Source organism: Mobula hypostoma, chromosome 12 (assembly GCF_963921235.1).
Source record: "Mobula hypostoma chromosome 12, sMobHyp1.1, whole genome shotgun sequence".
NCBI classification, from domain to species: Eukaryota; Metazoa; Chordata; class Chondrichthyes; order Myliobatiformes; family Myliobatidae; genus Mobula; species Mobula hypostoma.
Window position 1 is genome coordinate 60,527,813 of NC_086108.1, and position 19,953 is coordinate 60,547,765.

A 19,953-nucleotide genomic window follows, 5' to 3' on the forward strand; every position below is an offset into this window, starting at 1 on the left:
AACAATAGGGGAAGGTGTGGGTCATCTAACACTTCAAGTCTATTGCCCCGGTCATTAGGATTTTAAAAACAGGAATTGTTGAAAACAATCAGCAGATCAGGCAAAATTTGTGGAAAGGGAGTAAATTTGTTGGTCCAGAGATATGTCATATAAAGATTAAGTTGCAAGCAGAGTTGGGAGGGTTTTCATGGATGCTGCCAGATTTCAGTGTTTGGAGCATTTTCTGATTTTTTAAGTTTGGATTTCCACCAACTGAAGTATTTCTGTTCTGATTTTAACCATAATATCATTTTTTGCCTCTATCTATACAATGCTATATAATTTTCATGTGATACCACTAGCAATCATGCTTTTTAACAAGCATTTATGTGGAATATTTTAAATGCAGCAAAGAAGTTTCCCCCAGAAGCTTTACAGGATAAAGCCATGGTGCTGTCATTGAAGTGGTATATTCTTTAAAAGTGTTTATTGGGAGCAGTTAAATCGTGCTCAAATTAGGGGCCTTGGCTAGAATATTGTGTACAGGTCTGAGTTCGGTGGAGCTTCACCAAATCGACCTGCAATAGTGGGTTTGTGAAATTAAATCCGCTAGGCCTTTACTCAATTTAAGAAAGAATAATAACGATCTCATTAAAATGTACAAAATTCATATGGGTCTTTATGGGGGGAAATACAGGATTCGTGTTTTTCCGGGTTTAGATTCCTGCATTCAGCAATTACTGAACCATAGTAAGGAGATGGCTGTCGGAGAAAAAAAGAAAAAACTTCTTTATCCAGAGGGAAATTAATCTTTGGAAAGTGCTACTCTAAACAGCTGCTGAGACAGTTGCGAATCATATTCGATACCGCAATAGTTTTTTTTCAAATCAACGAATCGAGGGACAGGTAGTTGTCAGAGCTGGCATAGGTCTTATTGAATACCATCACAAGAAACATCATCTGAAGGCCCAATTACGGTTGTTTTTTTTAATATTTCTTAAAATGCAGTGAATTTTTACTTGTGGTTACTTATAAACGTGGGAATAAAGTTAATGACACAGCTACCTCATGGTCGTCCAGGGTGAATAACTGGGCAGTTGACTGCAGTGGTGGCACCGATGTGTAGGGGGCGCTGCGGCAGCACTGTCGCAATTACTTTGCGCCAACAGGCCGTAAATCGATGGCAGTCCAAAGATGGGGGTGAGTGATGTCCGCGGAGGTTTCAGTGGCATAAGGTTTATTTCTAGTCACTGGGTTAATTTTAGATTGATTATTTTTGCAGAAGTTTGGTCTCCAGTTCAAAGCGACTTTGGAAAATATCAGTAAGCTGCAGCCGGACGGAGAAGATTTCCGCTGGTTCTTGAAGGTGGAGCGACTACAAGGGAGTGTCTGAGCAAATGTTTACGGAGGGTGTGGGTATAGGGCAGGGGTCCCCAGTGACTGTGGATGCGCTGTGTGTGGGGATGAGTGTATGGCAGAGGTCCCCAGTGACTGTGGACACATTGTGTGTGAGTATAGGTCTGTAGACTTACTGTGTGTGGGGATGAGTGTATGGCAGAGGTCCCCAGTGACTGTGGACACATTGTGTGTGAGTGTAGGTCTGTGGACATACTGTGTGTGGGGATGAGTGTCGGGCAGGGGTCCCCAGTGACTGTGGACGCACTGTATGTGGGAATGAGTGTAGGGCAGGGATCCCCAGTGACTGTGAACTCACTGTGGGGGTGGGTGTAGGGCAGGGGTCCCCAGTGACTGTGGACACACTGTGTGGGTGTAGGACTGTGAACATACTGGGTGTCTTGTTGGGTGTAGGGCAGGGTCCCCAGTAACTTAATACTCTGGGCATAGAACTGAGGGCCCCCAGTGACTGGGACACTGTGTGTGTGTGTGGGGGGGGGAGGATGTAGGGGTCACCAGTGACACCAGCGCACACTCTTCTGTATCTAATATGGGTGGAGGGCTGAGTTGAGGAAAGAACTGTATTGTAAGATAGTGATCAAGCTCCACAACTGTGTGACTGTGACCATTTGTACAAAAGGTTTGGACCTAAAGGCGGCCCAGTTAGTTTAAGAGAACAGCCAATTACTGTTATGTCACATCTACAATCCCTTAAGTCCCAGACTTGAAACTGTCCTATAACTGTAGTTCAGTGATTAGATAGAGCAGTTTCTGACAACATCATAGCATCGGCACTGCTACATGTCCATACCTGGGTTTTAGTGCAATGACTACCCAACACCCCTCCATCACCACCCATGTAAGATATTCTTCTATGTTTGTATTTCTCTGCTATTGCTGTGGAGGAGCTCGGTTTTTATTAAATGACCCTATGTTTCTCTTCCTACCCCTGTTTTCTCCCCTGCTCCCCAGTTGTGTCTGCCATTCTGAATTGGGGAAGCTTAGTTACTGAATGATGCTCTTCTCCAGTGTCTCTCGGTTGTGGTTTTTCCTTATAAACTACTGGAATTGTTGAAGTGATAATGCTTCCACAATGGTGTTTGAAAAGGATACATAGTTCTTCAGGCAAAACTCCAATTAATCACAAACATGATGTTAACATTTATGAATGTACTATAATTCACTGAATTATATTGCACAATTATAAATAGTCAATAATTAATATCTGTATGCTCTTACAATAGTTGAAATGTCAGAATTGTGGTGATGTTTCTGAAAAATGGCAGTATGTCACGTTAATGGTGAGTTGTATTTTGCACATCTTTTATTCATTCCCTTTGATTATTGAAATAAAATACCTTCACTGATTTTATCGTTGCAAGGTAATAATTGGTCAAATTTCTACATGAAGTGCTAACCTGATGTTCTAACTTCAGTTAGTTTACATATTCTCAGCCATGCTCCAATCAGTGTATGAATAAAATTTACTAATCATTTTCCCAGATCCAATTGTCTTCATCTCCAGTGATGATTTTATGGGTCTCTTTATTTCCAACATTCATATTGGTACCATCACCCCTATGTATTCTTCCTCTTGCTCTCTCAGTACCCACGTGTGTCTAACTTGCACAATTCTTTCTTACCACTCTTACTTGAACAATCTCATTTGTCTTTAAGGATACAGTTGCTGTCTCTTTAACATTGAGCCCCTTTCTATAACTCTCCTACATTAAATGAAGCAATTAGTTATTCATTTCCTCTGCCAAACTTCTAATTCTAGCAGTTCCAAAATGTACACTTTGAATGTTTCCATTAACGTAACTATTTGGCATATGGCACAGACTACAATGTGTTTGACAAGGATGATGTTCTTTCATAAGCCTTTGACCTTTCCACAAAAACTTGCTAGTGTCATCACCTGCTTGAAGCTCTGTGGAACATCAATACCTGAATCAATTTCTCCTTCAAGCTAAGTCAATGTATTACAAGCAATTAATAATTAATTATTACTTCGAGTTTCATAATAACTTTTTCTTGAGCTCTGACGCTGACCTTTCCCTCTTCATCATGTTTGTGCAACCCCTCAATGATATATTCTCCAGTCGAGGTTTGATATCGCTATTAGGTTATGATATCCAAATGCATTGGTTCTCTGTTTTCCTTGTAGACACCCTGGTTATCAATCTTTTCAGTACTGTTGTATTTTTAAAAACGTATTAAAGTATCTCCTATTTTAAAAGGTTCCTGCATAAATGCAAGTTGTTGTTTTGTACAGAACAGTGCCCCACTCAAAGGTGGGAGAGGAAGTGCCAATATGATACAAAAGTGCAAGTTGTGCTCAAGAGAGAACTCTATTGGTAGGTAAAAGATGGAAGAAATAAAATTCCAAAACCAGTGCTTGAATTACACTGCCCTTTTCAATTCTTCTGAATATAAATTATATATTGATTAAAATAATATTTATTCTACTAATGACAAGAGTTTTTGATATTTTGTAAATACATATCAAAGTCCAAATATTTATTTTTGTTTGAGTGCTTTTGGTCTAAATGCCATACATATTAATTTCTTTACAAAAACATAGGAAAAAGGATTAAAATTGTTTATGCCACATATTAGCACAAAATAAGTTCTGTAGTTGCTGTGAAAATTCTTAAGTTCAATATGTTTGCTTTGCAAAACAATGTCATAGAAAAGTACAGAAACAGGCCCTTCAGCCCATCTAGTCTGTGCTGAAACACTTGAAGTCCCTAGTTCCATAGCCCTCCATTCCCCTGCCATCCACATACCTATCGAAACTTCTCTTAAATGTTGAAATCAAGCTGGCATGCACCGCTTGTGCTGGTAGCTCAACCCACTCATTCCACCGAGATGCAGCACTGAGCGTCATAGGAAGTCATTCCTGCCTGTGGCCATCAAACTTTACAACTCCACCCTTGGAGGGTCAGACACCCTGAGCCAATAGGCTGGTCCTGGACTTATTTCCATCTGGCATAATTTACATATTATTATTTAATTATTTATGGTTTTATCTTGCTGCATTTATACTCTATTCTAGGTTGGTGCAACTGTAACGAAACCCTATTTCCCTCGGGATTAATAAAGTATGTCTGTCTGTCTGTCTATCTATCAATCACACTCTCACAACCTTTTGAATGAAGAAGCTTCCCCTCATGTTCCCCTTAAACTTTCTTCCTTAACCTGTGACCTCTAGTTGTAGTCCCACCTAACCTCAGTTGAAAAAGCCTGCTTGCATTTACCCTATTTATACCTCTCATAATTTTGTATAGCTCTGTCAAATCTCCCCTCAATCTTCTATGTTCTAAGGAATAAAGTCCAAACCTATTCAATCTTTCCTTTTAACTCCGGTCCTGTGGTCCAGGCAACATCCTTGAAAACTTTCTCTGTACTTTTACAATCTTATTTACATCCTTCCTGTAGGTAGGTGACCAAAACTGCACACAATACTCCAAATTAGGCATCAGCAATGTCTTGTACAACTTCAACAGAACATCCCATCTCCTGTACTCAATACTTTGATTTGTGTGGGCCAATGTGCCAAAATTTTTTTTTATGATCTACCTACCTATGATGGCACTTTCAATGAATTATGGACTTGTATTCTCAGATCTCTTTGTCGTACGGCACACCTCAGTGACTACCATTCACAGTGTAAGACCTACTCTGGTTGGTTTTACCGAAGTGCAACACCTTGCATTAAGTTCCATCTGCCATTTCTCCAGCTGGTCCAGATCCTACTCCAAGCTCTGATAGCCTTCCTCACTGTCAACTACACCACCAGCCTTGGTGTCATCTGCAGATTTGCTGATCTACTTAACCACATTATCATCCAGATGACAAACAATGATGGACCCTGCACTGATCCCTGCAGCACACCACTAGTCACAGGCCTTCAATCAGAGAGGCAACCATGTATTACCAGTCTCTGCTTCTGTCACAAAGACAATATGTAACCCAGTCTACTACCTCATCTTGAATGCCAAGCAACGGAACCTTCTTAACTAACCTTCTATGGAGGACTTTGTCAAATGCCTTGCTAAAGTCCATGCAGACAACATCCACTGCCTTACCTTCACAAACTTTCTCGTAACTTCCTCGAAAAACTCTATAAGATTGGTTAGACACAACCTACCATGCACAAAACCATGCTGACTATCCTTGTCTATCAGTCCATGTCTATCCCAATACTGTTCCCTTAACTTTTCCACTACTAATGTCAGGCTCACCAGCCTATAAATTCCTGGTTTGCTTTTAGAGCCATTCTTAAACAGTGGAACAACATTAGCTGTCCTCCAATCCTCTGGTACCTCAACTGTTGCTTGTACTGTAATTTAAATATCTCTGCTAGGGCCCTGCAATTTATGCACTTGCCTTCCACAGGATCCAAGGGAACATCTTGTCAGGACCTGAGGATTTATCCACCCTAATTTGCCTCAATACAGCAAACACCACCTCTTCTGAAATCTGTATAGGGTCTATGACCTCACTGTTGCTTTGCCTCACTTCTGTAGATTCTGTGTTCATCTCCTGAGTAAATACAGATGCAAAAAATCCATTTAAGATGTACCCTATATCTTTTGGCTCCATGCGTTGGACCAGAAGTCCCCACAGAGACTGTGAGAGCAGCTGAGTGGATCATGGGGGTACCCTGCCATCCATCGGGGACATTTTTCAGGAGCGCTGCATACCTTGCAGGGCCCTTAGTATTATATAGCATCCTCTTTGACTTTCTACCATAAGGCAGCAGACTATGATGCATAAAAATAAGAACGGTCAGGATGAGGAAGTTTCTTCCCCCAGGCCATTAGGCTTCTGAGCTCCCTGCCGCATCGTATTTGGTCTCACTGGTTAATCTGTTCTATACCTTAGAATATTTAATATTAATGCACTTTAGTTTGTTATTTATGTGTGATTCATCTGTAGATTTTATCTTTACCTTCTTAAGTTATTGTGTGATATGTGTACTACTGTGCCTTACACCCCGGTTTGGAGAAACATTGTCTCATTTCTATATACATGTATATAGTTGAATAACAATAAACTTGACTAGATGGCATAGATTACCATTCTGATCTTCCAAAGGACCAATTTTGTCCCTTTCAAACCTTTTGCTCTTAACATATCTCCATTATCTTGTCTGCTAGGGCAACCTTGTGCCTTTTTGTAGCCCTTCTTATTCCTTAAGTGTTCTCTTGCACTACTTATACTCCATGAGTACTTCATTTGTTCCTGCCTGCCTGTACCTGCTATGCACCTTTTTTTTCCTCAAGCGAGAACTCAGTATCTCTTGAAAACTAGGGTTCCCTAAACCTGTTATTTTTTCCTTTATTTTGAAGGGCACATACAAGCTTTGTACTCTCAAAATTTTGTTCCAATTTCCCAAGTACACCTTTGCCAGAAAGCAGCCTGTCCCAAACCACACTTGGGCCATATCCTTCCAGATACCATCACAATTGGCCTTTCTCCAGTTGCGAATCTCATCCCACGGACTAGACCTATCTTTTTCCATATTTACTTTGAAACTAATGGCATTATGATCACTAGATGCAAAGTGTTCCCCAACACAAACTTTAGTTACCTGCCCTGTCTGATTCCCTTTTTGGGGGATCAAGTATCACAGACTCTCTTGTTGGGACTGGTCAGCAGTCTTTTTATTTGATTATGGCTGTAATTAGGGATTTCAGTTTTACCAGGCCTCCTTAACAGCATAGTTGAACAAATGCCACCTTGATATCACAAAGAATTTGTCTCATTTCAACTTTGGAATTCTTCTTTCATCCATGTTGGATTGCACGCTGGGGACCAGAAGAGGAGACAGAAGTGAATCAGCTTTTGAAACATCTGGCTGAGGATGGATGCAATCACTACTCCCTTATTTTTGTCACTTACCTAGCTTGTTTGTTGAAGAAGTTAGTTATTTAGTGCCATAGAGCTGTACACCACAGAGAAAGGCCTTTCAGTCCATAGCTGTCTATGTGACCAAAGTGTATATTCCAGGTAATCCCATTTCCCAGATCCTTCTAAACTCTTGTCATCCATATATCTATCCATATACTTTAAAGTATATCTAACGTACCTGTCTCAACCACTCACTCTGGCAGCTGGTTCTATACTTGTTATCTATGTCCACTGTGTATTAAAAGATAACATTGCCCATTGGGTTATTAGACCTTTCACCTCTAACCTGTAAATTATGTCTTCTGGTTTTCAATTCCCTAGCACTGGAAAAAAGACTGCTTACTCTGTCTATGCCTCTCATGAAATTGTCTATCTCTGAGATCACCCCTCAGCCTCTTTCTGTTCTAAGGAATTAAGGCCCACCTCATCTAACTTCTCCCTACAACTCAGTTCCTCAAGTCTTTGCTATACTCATGGAATTCTTTTTTACACTTTTTCCAGTCAATCACATAGTTCCTATAACAGGGTGACCAAAACCGAATGTAATAATCCACATATGGCCTCACCAATATCTTGTACAATTGCATCATAACCCAGTTGTTCAGTGCCATTCACAGATGGACATGGCAGGACCATGGACCTTTGATTTGATGATCATCTGACCATAAGACATTCTTCCACACATTTACAGTATCTTCTAAGTGATGATTTGCAAAGCCTTTACAGGCAAGAATTGTTTTATTTTAGTCAGGGTTTCTTTCTTGCCACTCTTCCATAAATGTCTGTTGTCCAATGACTTAAGAGATTGTGGAGCCATGAACTTCATCTCCAGTTGCAGCCACTGACATACGCAGCTCACTCAGAATGACTGTTGGCATTACAGTACCCTCTCTTACAAGTGCCATTTTTCTCCAGTGACTAAGTTTAGAGAAGTGGCCTGACTTAGGCAGTGTGGCTGTGGGTTTCCTCTTTTTTCCACTTTTTCCACAATGATCTGCACCGAGCTCTGAGGTATGTTCAGTGCCTTTGAAATGGTCTTGTACCCTTACCCAGATTTGTACTTTCTATTATCATTTCCCTGATTTGTCTTGAATGCTCTTTTGTCTTCATTTTGGTTTGGTCTGTCGAAAATCTATTATACTGTTGGACCTTACAGAGGGAGGTCTTATGAATTCATTGAAAATAGGTGATCCTCCAATTTTTTATATCAACAAATTGGGTGAGTTGGTAATGTAATAATTGCACCCAAGGAAAGTTGGTGTAGTAATTACAAAGGGGCTGAATACTCTTACAGCCTTACAGTTTTGGTTAAATTTCAGTAATTTATTGACAGATTTTAAAATATTTTCTTTTCATTTGACATGATGCAAAATGTTTTGTAGATTAGTTCAAAAAGTCCTACTTCAATATATTTTAAATTGAGAAAGTGGGACAGGAAGATTTGAAAGTAGTGAGGGCCGAATAATTTTTTAAGGTACTGTAGTTTTATTATGTTTTGTTGACCATCTGGTACAACTGTTTGGCTTGCTATAACTTTTCGCAAGGCATTACTGATCACATAATTTCAAGGTCACCATTACTGATTTTCTTTTAATTCCAGATTTATTTTAATTAAATAAATTTAGGTTCCCCAGCTGGTGTCTTGAGATTGGAATCCATGCCTCTGGATTACTAGTCCATTACATTAATCACTTTTTTTTCCATTTCCTTAAAATGATCTGCACTTAGCTGCAGGGGTATTTTGGAATCTTAAGATTCTTGAAAAAAAATTGTAAGTGAAAATACTTCTTGAAAAAGGACTGATTTTTATAATTATTTCCACTGGTATTAAAAGGTATGATTCATCGGATGGTAGTCTGCAAAAATTGGGATTGATATCCGGTCTCTCTTTTTGTTTGTGTTTTCAAATCAAATTTGTTACCCATTCTGTCTGGAACTCCCTGTTTCCAGTTCCATGGCATACTTTTGTTGCCTTTAGTTACTCTGGAATACAGATCAGTTACAGTTGGCATACAGGGTTTAATCAGGGCAAGTGTGAGGCATTGCGCTTTGGGAGGCCAAATATAAGGGGCAAGTATAGTTAATAGCGGGACCCCAAACTGCATTGTTGAACGAAAGGATCTTAAGGTCCAGCTTCATACCTCCCTGAAGGTAGCAATCACGTAGATAGAGTGGGAAAGAATACACATAGCATAGAGTACAAGAGTGAGGAGCTCTAGTTGCAGTTGTATACAATTTCTGTTGGGCTACACTTGGAGCATTGCATGCAACTCTAGTTTCTCCCATTGCAGAAAAGATGTAGAGACTTTAGAGTAGATAGATATTTATCAGGATGCTGCCTCAAATAGATGTCATGAGCCTTAACGAGAGGTTGGTAACACTTAAAGCTGTTTTCTCTGGAGAATCGGAGGCTGATTGGGGACCTGTTAGAAGTTTATAAAATTATGAGAGGCATAGGGTATGCAGTCAGATTTTCTCCCCCCCAGGATTGAAATGTCAAATACTAGAGGGTATAGCTTTAAGGCGGGGGGGGGGTTGGAATTTGAAGGGGATATGCTGAACAAATATTTATACGCAGGGTAGGTATCCAGAACAGCACGTCAGGATTGGTAGTAGTAGTGGATGCAGATACAATGGTGACATTTAGGCTTATAGATAAATGCATGAATATTCAGGGATTGTAAATCATGTGTAGACAGAAGGGATTAGTTTAATTTGGCATTATGCTCAGCAGACCAAAGGGCCTGTTCTTGTATTGTTATGTTTTCTTGAGCATCCTTTCATTGCTTCACTCATGACAGTTATGTTCAACTGTCTTGGCTTCTGTTGTTACCATTCCACTTCTCTTCCCTTAAAACCGTAAAATGTTCCTTAAAACCTACCAGTTTATACACACATTTGGCCATCTGCTTTATCTCCTCTTTTGGCTCAGCTTGTTTTTATTTACACGTGAAAATAGGAGCAGGAATAGGACATATGACCCCTCAAGCCTGACTTGCCATTCAAAGTAATAATGGCTAATATTTCTAAAGTTTGTTTACCTCCCTCTTAAATTTCCTACCCCAGAGGAGATAATTAAGAGATTTGCAATACTTCGGGAAGAAAGTCATGTTCATGTTCAGGACTACCCTTTTCCCTCCTCCTGACCTCCAAAGAATACAGATCTAACTTTTCTGGTCATCCTCTTGTCTCAAGAATTAGGGTAGTGAATCTCCTGTGGATTGCTTTCAATATTATTATATCTGGTGGTGAATCTCTTTATTTTCTGATGCTTAGGTTTCTTTCAGGAGTCAGTGATGACGACGAATCTTAATTCTAATGATTGTTTATTTTAGAGTACAAACATACAAATACTAAGCAAACTAAATAAAGACCATAAGACATAGGCCATTTGGTCCATCGAGTCTACTCCGCCATTCAATCATGGCTGATCCTTTCTTCCCCTCCTCAGCCCCACTCTCCGGCCTTCTGCCCACAATCTTTGATACCGTGGCCAATCAGGATCCTATCAATCTCCAAATTAAATACACTTAATGCATGCATTACTAAATGACAATAAAAAAGGACTGCGTATCTTCATAATCTAAAGAACCTGGCCTCCACAGTTGCCTGTGGTAACAAATTCCACGAATTCACCACCTTCTGGCTAAAGAAATTTCTCTGCATCTTTGTTTTAAATGGACGTCCCTCTATCCCAAGTCCGTGCCATCCTATCCACATCTGTTGTACAGGCCCTTCAACATTCGAAAGGTTTCAATGAGATTGTCCTCATTCATCTAAATTCCAGCGAGTACAGGCCCAGAGCCATCACAGAACTGAGAAACAATGCTAAGAGTTAAATGAACGGCAGAGGAAAAATGATGGTGCCTCTGAAAAATCCATCACTTTTATAGATAAGGAAAATTCCTTAGATAAACTAAACCATCAATAGTTGCACAATTATATCATGTCAGTAATATGCTTGTACTTAGCCAATGAAAAATAGGAAAGGTGATAAACGGTTAATTTCACTTTCTGCCAGTAAGTTGGGACAAACCACCACACGTTGTGGAAAAATACGAGTTTGTTAAAAATTACAAATTTTATAAAAAGTATTATTTTAAAAAAAGTGATTTCTAACACCATTCTTCAGTGAGCAAAACCATAAAAGGTAAAATACTGCTCTGCAATATTCTAATATATATTTTAACTTTTCTGAAAGCTTGGCATTTAAGTGTTTAAATGATGTCAGTTAGAGACTTTTGGGTCTTTTGTAGGTTTGGTTGCTGATTAGGCAAAAACCATTCTGTACACATCCAGTGGTATTTGATTGTGCAGTGATACCTTCCAATCCAAACTGGATTCTTTATGACTTCTGAACATAAAATACCATATTCCCTCTTCAAAAACACTTCTGATGCACTGCTTCAACATATCTACTGCTGAAATTGTCTTCTGTGTTTTTTGCACCATTCTCTGTAAACTCTAGAGCTGTTGTGTGTGAAAATTTCAAGAGATCTGCAGACCACCCCATCTGGGACCAATAATCATTCCACAGTCAAAATCACTTAGATCACATTTCTTCCCCATTCTGATGTTTGGTCTGAACAGCAACTTTGCATTGAGTTGTTGCCACAAGATTGGCTGATTAGATATTTGCATTAATGACTAGCCGTGCCTAATAAAGTGGCCATTGAGTGAATTTTATGCATAGAAGGTGCCACATAAATTTAGTTTAATGTCTCACGATTCATTAATGTGACTAGAGTTATTTGAAAGCATTATACCCCAGTAGCTGAAGTTGGCAAATTCGGTCATAAAGGTGATATCTGAAATTTTTAAATTTTCTGGGAAAGAGGTTTTTTAATGTTTTGAGATGATCATTATTTGTTTCAGACAGCTTATTACTACTTTTGCTAATTTGTAAGTAGATCAGTGTTTTGTTTGGCAAGTTACTGATTTCTATAGTTATATCCAATATTCAGAAATGATAACCAAGAAGAGTCTTGTTTAGGCCTTGTAACTAATTCTTGTCTTGTGGGGCTCATGTAGATTTTGCAATTATGAATTGGGATATTATTGTCCATTAAAATCTATTCTTGAAGCTTCTAATAATAATTTTTTGTAAAGTTAAAACAATTATCCTGATCTAAAAGCAAAAAATACATTTTTTATATTTGTTGGTTCACCATTTGCAAATCTGAGCAGAATTACCAGCATTTGTCCTGTGATATTTAGAACCTATAGTATAGCTATTAAGTGTTTTAATGTGCAGATTATCTACTGCAACAATCTAAAATTTCATTTTGTTTTAAATTGTCAATTTGTTTCTTAGATATTCTGAAGGATACCATCAACCCATATAATGTAAGTGGGCCTTTGACTATACATATGGTTTTCTGAAACTATGTTGTAGCTTATTTATGTTCAAGCAAAACATGTATCTTTTGTTCTTCGTGAAACAACTATTGAATTATGCTTCTGCTTGTATGTATTTGCATAGAGAATTATTTTATAAATACAGCGTTAATCAGGTTGTAATTTTATACAAAAGGCTGAAGACAGTGAAAAGTTTAAGACAATTGTACAATTCGAATGTCGAGGATTGGAACCAGTTGATTTTCAGCCACAGGTAAAGAAAAACCTTACTATAATATGCTAGATTCCCTAAACCAACTGACAGAGATATTCTCAGGTTCATAGTCAGTTTGTTTGACCCTTTTCCTCTGATTTCACTACACTCATTTTCTCCAAACCATTCCTGTATATAAGCTCTCCTATTCATATGCCTACACATAACTTTGAATTTGTCATTTCCCCTTGCTGTCCTGACTTCTATTTACTCATTTGCTTATCATCCATTTTCTGTGCTCTCTCTTAATCCAGTATCCAGGGAAGTAATGCTTTCTGACCATCTGCTACAATTTAAAACTACGCAATTCAAACTTCAATTTGCCACCAATGTTGTTGAGCTATAGGCTTGCAGCAGATGCAAGGAATTCAACATTTGAGAAGTAGCCACTTGATCTTGCAATCTGCCAATTCATTTGTAGATACGTATAGTTGCAAGAAAGTTTGAAAACCTGTTGCATTTTACCTGGTCTTCTGCATTACTCATAAAATGTGTTGTGATATTCAACTTAGGCACAATTATAGACAAAGACAATCTGCCTGAACTAATAACACACAAACAATTGTACTGCTTCTCATCAATACTGAGTACATCATTTAAACAATCACAGTCTAAGTTCAAAAAAGTATGTGAACTTCTGGGGTAATGCCTTCTACAAGAGCTGTTTGGAGTCAAGTGTTCCAATCAATGAGTTCAAACTGGTGGTGTGGGTTGTAGAGGTGCCCTTTATTAAGACACATAAAGTCAGGTTACTGACAGAGCCTGCACTTCTCAAGCAAGGTCTCTTTATGTGCACCATGCCTTGATCAAAATAACTTTCAGAGGACCTTAGAAGAATTATAGAGAAGCATGTAGCTGTAAAAGGCTACAAAAGCATTTCTAAAGACCTGAGTGTTCCATCAGTCCAGGGTAAGAGAAATTGTCTACAAATGGAGAAAATTCAGTACTGTTGCTACTTTCCCTAGAGTGGGTATCCTGCAAAGATCACACCAAGAACACAATGTGCTCAGATGAACAGATGCTGGTGAGTTTTTACCGCTGCACCATAGAGAGCATCTTAACGTACTGCATCTCTGTGTGGTATCTCAGTTGTACAGCAGCTGATAAGGAAAGCACTTCAGCAGGTCGTCTCTAGCGCACAGAAGATCATCGAGACACATCCCAGCCCAGGAGGACACCTACAGCTCATGCTGCCTAAGGAAAGCTACAAGCATCTGTAAGGACAATACACACTCATGGAATCATCTGTTTGAACAACTTCTATCTGGCAGATGTTATAAGATTTTCTATGCCCGCACTTCCAGACTGAAAAATAGCTTTTTCCGCAGAGCTGTAATTGCTCTGAACCAATTGATCAAGCATCATCCATAAATTTGTTATATTGCTACTTTCAATGGTTGGTTGGTTGGGTTGTTCGTCCATCGTTGACATCGATGAGGACCTCGACACCATTATGGTGGTGTCGAGACTAGCGCGTGATTTGGATTTAAGTGAGGGAGAGTTACGCAGTGTCAGCCTCACTCTCTCTTCCCAATTCCCATCTGGATCCAGTGGCAAGACAAGATTCTAGATGGCTGGAGATGGGACTAGGCGCGGTGGATGACCAGGACGTCTTCTGTGTCTTGTCCTGCTCTACACGTTCCACGACGCTTGCAGACGCCTTCTTGACCGTTGGACCTTCCATAGGTCTCGTCCGCTCAATCCGCCAGAGTCTGTCTTCACATGCTGGGATAGACAACTCCCTATCTCACCGAGGGTTTGAGACCCGTCGGCTACCCTCACCTGGTTTAGTCGGCTTGTCGAAGCCGTTGCCCGGGGTGTGGCCGCTGTCGCATGCAAACAGCTATGGGGAGCCACAGGTGAGAGCTGAGTGCCAGGTGGGGACCAAAGGTGGACTAACCGCCCTGAAAAGGACGCAACATGTTCCCCCACCGCTACTTTCAATACTGCTTTTATGACTGTTATGCATGTGAGTTGCGCTTTTGTACAGCTGGACATTGCTTGTACTGGCTGGTTACTTGATTTTATTTATTGTTTATTTATTTGTTGTTTTATAGCATTGAGTACAACAGTTGCAAACTCATTTTTGCTGTATTGTACTATGAAATGACAATAAAGGTATTTCATTTCATTTCATTTCAATGCTGAAGGAGACGAAAAAGGACCCAAGGGTAACAGCAAAAGACCTGCAGAAATCTCTAGAACTTGCTAGTCTCTGTTCATACGTCCACTATAAGAAAAACACTGAACAAGAATGGTGTTCATAGAAGGACACGATTGAGGATGAGGAGGAGGAGGAAACTACTGCTCTCCAAAAAAAAAAATTGCTGCTTGTCTCAAGTTTGCAAAAGACTTGAATGTTCCACAATGCCTCTGGGACAACGTTCTGTGAACAGTTGAGACAAAAGTTGAACTTTCTGGCAGAAATGCACATCACTATGTTTGGAGGGAAAAGGGCACTGCACACCAACACAAAACCTCATCCCAACTGTGAAGCATGCTGGAAGGAACATCATGGTTTGGGGTTGCTGTGCTGCCTTAGGGCCTGGACAGCTTGCAATTGTTGAGGGAACTATGAATTCAAAATATGTATCAAGACATTTTACAGAAGAATGTCAGTGGTGGTCTGTCACCGAAGCTTAATTGAGGTTGGATGATGCAACAAGACGACGATCTGAAAGACAAGAGTAAATCAACAACAGATCGTTCAAAACAGTAAAAAAAAATTGTGTTTTAGAATGGCCTAGTCAGAGTCCAGACCTTAACTCAATTGAGATGCTGTGCCATGATCTGAAGAGGGTTGTTCAAGTAAGGCGTTCCAGAAATATTGATGAACTGAAAGTTTTGTATGGAGGAATAGTCTTAAAATTCCTCCTTGTTATTGTGCAAGTCTGATCAGCAGCTACAGGAAAAGTTTGGTGGAGGTTATTGCTGGTAAAAGAGGTTCTACCAGTTATTAAATGAACGAGTTCACATACTTCTCCGAGCTTGGACTGTGAATGATTAAACAATGTGTTCAATAAAGACATGAAAAGTACAATTGTTTGTGTGTTATTAGTTTAGGCAGATTGTGTTTCTCTGTTATTGTGACTTAGTTGAAGATCAGACCACATTTTATGAGTAATTAATGCACAAAACCAGGTAATTGCAAAAGGTTCACAGAATTTTTCTTGCAACTGTGTATACAGTGCATAATGGTACAGGTAAGCATGACTACTAACTACATTGACCTAGTGATACCAAAATATTGTCTTAACTGCAGATTAAAAAATACTGTTTTACATTGCAGTGCCATTCTGCTAATTGTGATAGATTCAGAACTAGTTTAGCAGCCCAAAGTAGGCCAGTCATAAGTGCTGTGAGGTGTCCTAAACTTGGAACTGTACTCCACCACAACCAGTACTTGATTGCTGAAGGGAGTTTAGATGGTTGTAAAATTACCATGATTGGTGGAGAGAAAACTAGGCAATTACAGAAGGAACAATTTCTTTGGAATTCTGAAAGGGGAGGGAAAGAACTATCTGGTATTAGAATCTGGTTGAAGGTGGCAATTCATCCTACTCAACCCCCTCTGTCCACCCACTCCATCTGAAATTCATATTACCTGGTTTTCTCACTTTGACATTTCTGGTGAAGTCTTTGACACGTTGATTGTTGCTCTTTTCACAGATCCTGGATTTCTTAATGAAGGACTGGCAAAATTTATGACTTGTCATTTTTAAAAAATTAATTGTTTTGCCACTCTAGATTTAGTGCTGGGTATTGATATTTCACTAGGAATTATTTTAAGACTTAGTTGTTTGTTTTGTTCACATAGATCCCTTTTAGAGAACAATAATAAAAACCTTGGTAATCACATCCCATCACAAGATCCCACTGCTGCTTTTGTGCAAATGGAACTAAGAATAGTTGGTGCTGTGGACTGCAAAATGATATCCATGAAATAACTGAATTTTTAAACAAGTTTTTGTTGTGGTATTTTCTGGATCTAGGCTGGATTTACTGCAGAAGGAACAGAGTCTGGAACACAATTTGATGAAATTAATCTGCTAGAAAAGGTGAGCTTGCATTCAGAGGGGTCATAACTAGACTGCAGTGGGACTGTGTAGTGATCTGAATTGTTGTAACACCTAATGTCAAATTAGGTTCAGAAGTGAAAATAACATTAACATGTTATTTTTTTCCTCTTTTAAATCTCCAAATATAATTAAAATCAAAGATTAAAAATAGACACTCATTTCTGTCAGTTAGTCCAATTAATCATAAGTGTATTTGTACTATCTCAACTGTGACAATCAGCTAGTAAAGAATAATTATCCAATGAGGCCTATGCCAACCTTGTGGTGATGAGGTATGAAATGCTTTGAGGTTGGTCATGACTAGACCGAACTCCTGCCCCAGCAAGGACCTGGACCCATTGCAATTTGCCTATCATATATATTTTATATATATAAAAAAATATATATAACCTATAATAGGTCAATGGCAGATGCAATCTCAATGGCTGTCCACGCAGCTTTAGACCACTTGAACAACACAAACACTTATGTCAGGACGCTGTTCATCAACTATAGCTCAGCATTTAATACCATCATTCCCACAATCCTGATTGATAAGTTGCAGAACCTGGGCCTCTGTACCTCCCTCAGCAATTGGATCCTCGACTTCCTAACCGGAAAACCACAGTCTCTGCGGATTGGTGATAATATCTCCTCCTCACTGACGATTATCACTGGTGCACCTCAGGTGTGTGCTTAGCCCACTGCTCTACTCTCTCTAAACCCATGACTGTGTGGCTAGGCATAGCTCAAATACCATCTATAAATCTGCTGACGATACAACCATTGTTGATAGAATCTCAGGTGGTGACGAGAAGGCGTACAGGAGTGAGATATGCCAACTAGTGGAATGGTGCTGGAGCAACAACCTACCACTCAATGTGAGTAAGGCAAAAGAGCTGATTGTGGACTTCAGGAAGGGTAAGATGAAGGAACACATTACCAATCCTCAGCGGGATCAGATGTGGAGAGAGTGAGCAGTTTCAAGTTCCTGGGTGTCAAGATCTCTCAGGATCTAACCTGCTCCCAACATATTGATGCAGTTATACAGAAGGCAAGACAGTGGTGATACTTTATTAGGAGTTTGAAGAGATTTGGTATGTCAACAAATACATTCAAAAACTTTTGTAGATGTACGATGGAGAGCATTCTGATAGGCTGCATCACTGCTACTGCACAGAATGGAAAGAAGCTGCAGAGGGTTGTAAATCTAGTCAGCTCCATCTTGGGTACTAAGCTACAAAGCACCCAGGACATCTTCAAGGAGCAGTGTCTCAGGAAGGCAGTGTCCTTTATTAAGGACCTCCAGCACCCAGGGCATGCCCTTTTCTCACTGTTACATCAGGTAGGAGATACAGAAGCCTGAAGGAACACACTCAGCAATTTAGGAACAGCTTCTTCCCCTCTGCCATCCGATTCCTAAATGGACATTGAACCCTTGGACACTACCTCATTTTTTAAAAAAATATGTATTTTTTTGCACAATTTTTAATCTGTTCAATATCTGTATACTGTATAAAGTATACTGAATAAGATTTACTTACTATTTTTTCTTCTATGTATTGCATTGAACAGCTGCTGCTAAGTTAACTAATTTCACGTCAGATGCCAGTGATAATAAACCTAATTCTGAAATTCTCACACTTTTGCTCAAACTTTTGAAATAACATAGAACCAAAGTCATCAGTCATTTAAACTCAGTTAAATGTAAATTGATACTTGGAAGCAATTTATTTAAATAAGGAAAGGCAAAAACTACCAGTTATTAATAATTCTTTAACCTGACCACTACAAAAGCAAAAAAATCAAATGATGGAAAGAATAACATTTCAGAACAGTGAATTTTTATTAGAACTGTTCTGGGTGAAAACATTTCACCTGAAACAATGTTTATTTATTGACAGGTGCTGCCTGTGTATTTTCTATATTTTTCATTGCTATCTTAAAGCAAACTCGCTTCATTGCTCAACCATATGAGTTGAGGAACACCAAGCAGTATATCATTCCTATTTGAATTCTGGAAAATGAAGATGGTTCTAATACAGGTCCATGAATTTTGTGTTTCTTTGTACTGAAACAGAAAATAAATTGCACATTGCTGATGTTTAAACTCAAATCAGTGAGACTTTCAACAAACTCACCTTTGAATGAATCAGATAAGAGCTCTTAGTACACCCTTCTTAACCAATTTAGTATTAATTTTCCAGAATTCCAAGAAGGAAAAACTATTGCATCCACATAAGTTTCAATGGTAATACTGAAAACCAACTGACCTTCTGTCCTAAAAGCTATTGGGAGTTATTAATATTTTGTTAAACAGTTCCTCAGAACTAATTTTGCCAAAATACCCTGGGATATTTTGGAGTGAATGCTCTGAATACACTACAGTGTTCTTTGGTTGCATTTAGTTCACTGTTTTTCAGTAATGATATCAGTGAAGACAAGCTCCCAACTAGTATGATTTTAGTGTGCCTATCCTTGTCAAGCTGTTGCCTTGTTCTAACATGGTTTTTGGTTGTTTAGCAGTAGAAAAATTAACAAAACAAACATTCAATTCTTAATTTTAATGCAGAAACAAAACTGTTACAAGGATTTCTGGAGATGGCCACCAAGCAAAGGACTCAGAACCTTCTGCTATATGAGAGGTGTTGTCACTGGTAAAGTGGAGCCGAAGTGCAATAACTTACTCTACAAATGCTAATGTAATGTTTTCCTTTTGTTTAGGACTGGAATGATTATGATGAGAAAATCCAAGAGTCAGTGGGAATCTATGATGTTACTCACAAGTTTGTTAAGATATGAATTTCACTGCAACTGATATTTGACGCCCTTCTACTTAAATGGACAAGTCCCAGGATCAGCTAAACAGCTCCTTCCCACGTGCGATTTGTTTGTCATTGCAATGGAGTTGCATCATGTATCACGGTCAAACAATTGTTTATATTAAAATTACCAAGACTAACCGTTATTTGAGATTTTTTTTATTCTTAG

At 39.1% G+C, this 19,953-nt stretch overlaps 1 protein-coding gene across 3 annotated transcripts; it reads left to right on the forward strand.

Annotated features, from left to right (window-relative positions):
- The first annotated feature begins 1,112 nt into the window (after nucleotides 1–1,112).
- Nucleotides 1,113–19,930, forward strand: czib (CXXC motif containing zinc binding protein). 3 transcript variants are annotated; one of them, XM_063064234.1, is made up of 8 exons: nucleotides 1,113–1,179; nucleotides 1,262–1,345; nucleotides 2,619–2,675; nucleotides 3,650–3,731; nucleotides 12,608–12,639; nucleotides 12,827–12,904; nucleotides 16,897–16,962; nucleotides 19,687–19,930. In XM_063064234.1, exons 1-8 carry the CDS (start codon nucleotides 1,174–1,176, stop codon nucleotides 19,762–19,764), a joined length of 483 nt encoding a protein of 160 aa, XP_062920304.1. In that variant the 5' UTR covers nucleotides 1,113–1,173; the 3' UTR covers nucleotides 19,765–19,930. The 3 variants fall into 3 exon arrangements, with proteins under 3 accessions (XP_062920304.1, XP_062920306.1, XP_062920305.1); XM_063064235.1 differs by having other exon boundaries at nucleotides 1,145–1,179; nucleotides 1,262–1,301; XM_063064236.1 differs by lacking the exon at nucleotides 2,619–2,675 and having other exon boundaries at nucleotides 1,142–1,179.
- Nucleotides 19,931–19,953: the final 23 nt, after the last annotated feature.